This window comes from Myzus persicae, unplaced genomic scaffold (genome assembly GCF_001856785.1).
Source record: "Myzus persicae strain clone G006 unplaced genomic scaffold, MPER_G0061.0, whole genome shotgun sequence".
NCBI lineage: Eukaryota > Metazoa > Arthropoda > Insecta > Hemiptera > Aphididae > Myzus > Myzus persicae.
Genome location: NW_019100901.1, coordinates 20,386 through 25,402, shown reverse-complemented (window position 1 = coordinate 25,402; position 5,017 = coordinate 20,386). Strand labels below are relative to the sequence as shown.

At 32.2% G+C, this 5,017-nt stretch overlaps 1 protein-coding gene across 1 annotated transcript; it reads left to right on the top strand.

Moving 5' to 3' along the window:
* Positions 1-1,846: 1,846 nt before the first annotated feature.
* On the top strand, positions 1,847-2,710 carry LOC111026669 (piggyBac transposable element-derived protein 4-like). The gene has a single exon (XM_022304786.1). It carries the CDS (start codon positions 1,847-1,849, stop codon positions 2,708-2,710), a length of 864 nt encoding a protein of 287 aa, XP_022160478.1.
* Positions 2,711-5,017: the final 2,307 nt, after the last annotated feature.

Below are 5,017 nucleotides of genomic sequence, written 5' to 3'. Positions count from 1 at the left end.
GGATTCTTACTTGTATTTTTGAATAGTCAAGTATTCATTACCAGGGTAATAAAACGTAATTATAATGAATTAAATTTAAACAGTAGGTAGTTAACACGTTCAATGCCATTGTCGACGGGTAGTCGACATCGGCAATATTGCCCGGGTCGCCTTTGTCGACTACCCGTCGACAAATATAGTGTTCACTTTAATGGCTTATACTTTTTACTGGCTACGGGATAACGGTCTGAAATTTATTGTAGGCGATCAGGTTCCTTCTTACGAATCTAACGATACCATTGGTTTTTAATTTTGTTTATTTTTAGTTTGGATATTTATTTTTCCCCGAAATCACGACGACGTTTATCGCCGATAATAATTGTATACCGTTTTATTATAATTCTGTCGCAATTTGACATAATAAATGGTATAAATAACATTCCCAACACTAACATATTCATACAAATTATTTTACGCTGTATACACCGTGTTCCTTCAGAATACAGGGTGATTCGAAAAATATAAAACTATTTTTATTACCCAATGAAAATTATTTTTAATAATGAAATATTTATAAATAAAATAAAATAATTATTTGTTTATTTTTTCTGTGGCTATTCTAGTCGTAAACGAACCATTCGTGCATATACGTCACGTAAAATATTTTATTCTTATTTTATACACGAATGTAAAATATACGAAATGTAAAATAATATTATACCTGTCCGTCCTGTCCTGATTACGATTCTATATTTACGTAAAATACTAAATTTATTTTGTTTTTTCGACTGTTCGAATATTTTGTCGTGTGATCTTACTAATTGGTTATTATATTGTTGTAAGTATCTTTTTTCATTATATTTTTATTATTTTTATTTTATAAACTTACAAATGTATATCTATTAGAACAGTTTTGCAATCAATACAATTATAAAATGAATTCGCGTCCTGGATCTTCGCGATTACAAAAAACTTCAACAAATCCACCACCATCTAAAAAAAAATGTCTAACCGATGAACAAGTGTCTGATTTATTTGATGTGCCACTATCGTCCGATGAAGATTTTGATTTGAGTTCTGAAACAGACTTGGGTGAAGGAGATTCTGGTGACGAAGATGGTGTAAATGACGTTGTTATAGAACAAGTAAGTCCACTCTTATCAGACGAGGAAAATGAAAATGTAGTTATAAGTCCGACGCCGCGCAATAATATACCTTCTACCAGTAGAGCCAGGGCAACTAGCCAGGCACGTAGTAATAGTGAAAATAATTTTATTTGGTTAGATGAGTCTCCAAATTTAGAACACATTGATTTCAATGAAATTCCTGGACTAAAAATACGACCCGACGGCGATCAACCAATAGATTTTTTAAATTTATTATTGAATGATGATTTTTATGATTTAGTTGTAAAAGAAACCAATAACTATGCAGCGGATTTATTTTTGAGTAGATCGAGTGATAAATCTCGAATAAACGCTTGGGTAGACGTGAATAAAAATGAATTAAAAATATTTTTTGGATTACTCTTTCACACAGGAACTATTAAAATGTCAAGAGTCGATGATTATTGGAAAACCAGTAGTTTATTTAATTTTGGTTGTTTTAGAAATAATATGAGTAGAAATAGATATATGTTAATTATGAGAGCACTGCACTTTTGTAATAATTCGGAAAATAATCCTAAAAATCGTAGTCGTATTTATAAAGTTGAAGAAATTCTAAATTACTTCAACAATAGAATGAATGAAATATATGAACCGTCAAAAAACTTATCTCTTGACGAATCAATGGTTCTTTGGCGCGGTCGCTTGGTGTTTCGACAATACATAAAAACAAACGCCATAAGTATGGCGTAAAACTATACATGCTTACTGAACCGACAGGACTTGTTCAAAAAGTTTTAATTTATTCAGGGCAAGGTACTGATGTATCATTGTCTCAATCACACACAGAATATGTAGTAAATAAACTAATGGAAAACCATCTTTACAAAGGCCATTCGTTATACATGGATAATTACTATAATAGTGTCGATTTAGCGCATAAACTATTGGAAAAAAAAACATATTGCACAGGAACACTTCGAAGCAATCGAAAAAAAAATCCTACTGACGTAATAAAAAAAAAGCTTAATAAAGGAGAATCTATTAGTAAGTACACAAAAGATGGCGTGTGTGTAACAAAGTGGAAAGATCTACGTGAAGTTTTGACTATAAGTTCTGAATACAATGGCGAATTGATCGAAGCAACTAATAGACGTGGTAATGTAAAACTTAAACCTAACCAAATTGTCCAATATAATAAATTTATGTCCGGTGTTGATCGACAAGATCAGATGATGGCATATTATCCGTGTGAACGTAAGACATTACGTTGGTACAAAAAAATTGGCATCCATTTTATACAAATATGTATGCTGAATTCATACTTGATTTATATAAAAAATATTAAAAAAATGAGTTATTATGATTATCGTTTATCTGTAATAAACAGTTTACTTTCATTTAAATCAAATACTCCATCACCGCAAGTTCCAATATTAATCAGACCCGAACATTTACCTACAAAAGTGGAGAAAAATAAAAAAAACAGACCTATTCGAAAAAGATGTCGAGAGTGTGCTAAAGAAGGAACTAGAACAGAAACAACTTATTTTTGTTCACAATGTGACGGACAACCAGGACTATGTTTGGAACCGTGCTTTTTGAACTATCATAAACGACAGTGAAGAATTGTTCATAATTATTTTGATTTCAGTACAGTATAGGTAATACTGTATTATATTTATATGTTATTTACTTTTATCATATTATAAGATTTAAGTATACATTGTTATTTTAAATATTAATATTTCATTCAAGACGAATGTTAAAAAAATAAAAAATTATTACAAACTGTATTACTTGTATTTTATGAATAACATTATTTTAACCGTTACTCTATGTATAATTATTTATTTAATAATATATGAAATAAATTATTATTTTCAATTAGTTACATACTAGGATAAGTACGTATTATAGTGTCGCGCCGTCGCGTATCGCCGGTGTCGACGCATAGTCGACCGTACGTATTTTCGGCGCGGCGACGAGGGCACTGCGCCGTAAACACTAGCGGAGCTCAACGTGTTAATACCAAAATTTTTTTTTTTTTTTTTTTTTAAGAATAAGGCTTCGACATCAGAGGTCATTAGCCTGAAAAGGTTTACAATGGTAGATTAAAGATTAGAAATATTGAAAAAGTCTTATGTACATNTAATTCACTAATTCCAGGGGGGACTAATGTCTACATATATAGTTTTAAGCGTTCCATATGTAATTGTATGTTTAATGTCTAAGGTATAAAATCCTAACTTAATAAAGGGGGCACTTTTTAACCACAATCAGAGGTAAGGATTAACTGAGTCCTCATGAATCCCTGCACTTAAAAGTTTAAACGCTGTGTGTACTGAACACTGTTTATAATATAAATACTGAATGCTGATGTCTGATCATAACATAGAATTTTTGGTTTTTGTAAGGTAAATAATAAATATAATATTTAATTATTATAGTTCTATGAAAATACTAATATAATTGCATATGCAATATACAATTGATTTATCGTCTATACCCTATATGGTTATGTATTATATAATGTATCAATATTACACTTTTCTTGAAAAAGTATGAGTTAAAATTTAAGCAACTAGATACCTATCTTATACCTATAATTTTATATTTTAGGTTTACTTATCATAAAATAATTACCACCACCTAGGTGCATAAGATGATTTTTGCAAAGTTCCTTTTTAGTAACTTTTAAATATAATATACTAGCCTCTAGGACCTAGGTGCTAGATCACTTGCTAGTTGTGTAGCCCACTCCGAAAATAATGTCTATTATAATATACGCCACTGATTACATTACATTATTATAAAAAATAGCAGTGAAAATGTGAAATAATAAACTTACTTTGTGCTTCACGCTCCTGGAGAGTTGAACTTTCCCAATCTTTAAACATTACCATACTAATGTCTTCCCATGCTTTTTTTTTTACATCTCTATTCATAAATAATTTGCTTGTCACATTCCACAAGCATTCATATTTCTCGATTTCGACGATAAATAGTTCAACGTCGATCATTGTAAATTTAAATTGTATGAATAATTATAAAAATTAAAAACGCCGTTGGATTAAAAACGCAGTATGGCTCTTTGCATTCACAACAACGCGTTTATGATACGAACGGTTGAGCGGTGCCGCCGTCGAACCGCTGCATGCAGCGGCGAGTGGCGGCGACGAACGGTAAAACCGCTGTGTATGGCGTGCTAAATTTAAACATGTATGTTTTTCGTGAACGTAAAAACCGCGGCGGTAAAACCGTTCGGACTCAACGGCGAAAATACCGCAGTGTGGCGAGACCCTTAGGGCCTGGTCACACTATAGCGGTTCCGCCGCGCGGTTTCGCCGCTGAATTAAAACCCATATTTATTTATGGAACGCGTCACACTACCCCGATTACGCCGCTGGTCACCGCTGGTCGCCGCTCCAAACCGCGACATGTCGCGGTTTGTCCGTTACGCCGCTTCCAATATTTTCAACCGCTTGTGATTAAAACATATTGTTTTCAATCGTACGTGCCACACTTGAGCGGTAAAGACTCGCGGTAGATGCACTTTATATTTTTTTTATTTTTTTTATTTCAAAAAAAAAAATGAGTGTATTCGATACAGAAATGTTTATTGTGAGTGTGGAGAAACATGAGTGCTTATGGAAAATAAGTTGCAAAGATTACGCAGACAAGCATGCCAAACTGCGGGCATGGGATGACATTGGATGTGATTTATTTGATGAATGGGAAAACTACGATGAGAATGAAAAAAGAATTAAAAGTAAGTACATGTTTTTAATTTATTAGTAATTATTAAAGACANCCTTGCATATACGTGTGTAAGTTTCCATAATTGTAGCTGGTTCTTTGAGCGTGTAGATTTGGGTAGGTGACTTGAATAATTTATATATTGTTTGGTTGGGGAAACTAAGTTTTTTAGT

What these genes read in the sequence shown, in the direction of transcription:
- LOC111026669 (XM_022304786.1), top strand. Translation starts at nt 1,847, where the DNA reads ATGCTTACTGAACCGACAGGACTTGTTCAAAAAGTTTTAATTTATTCA.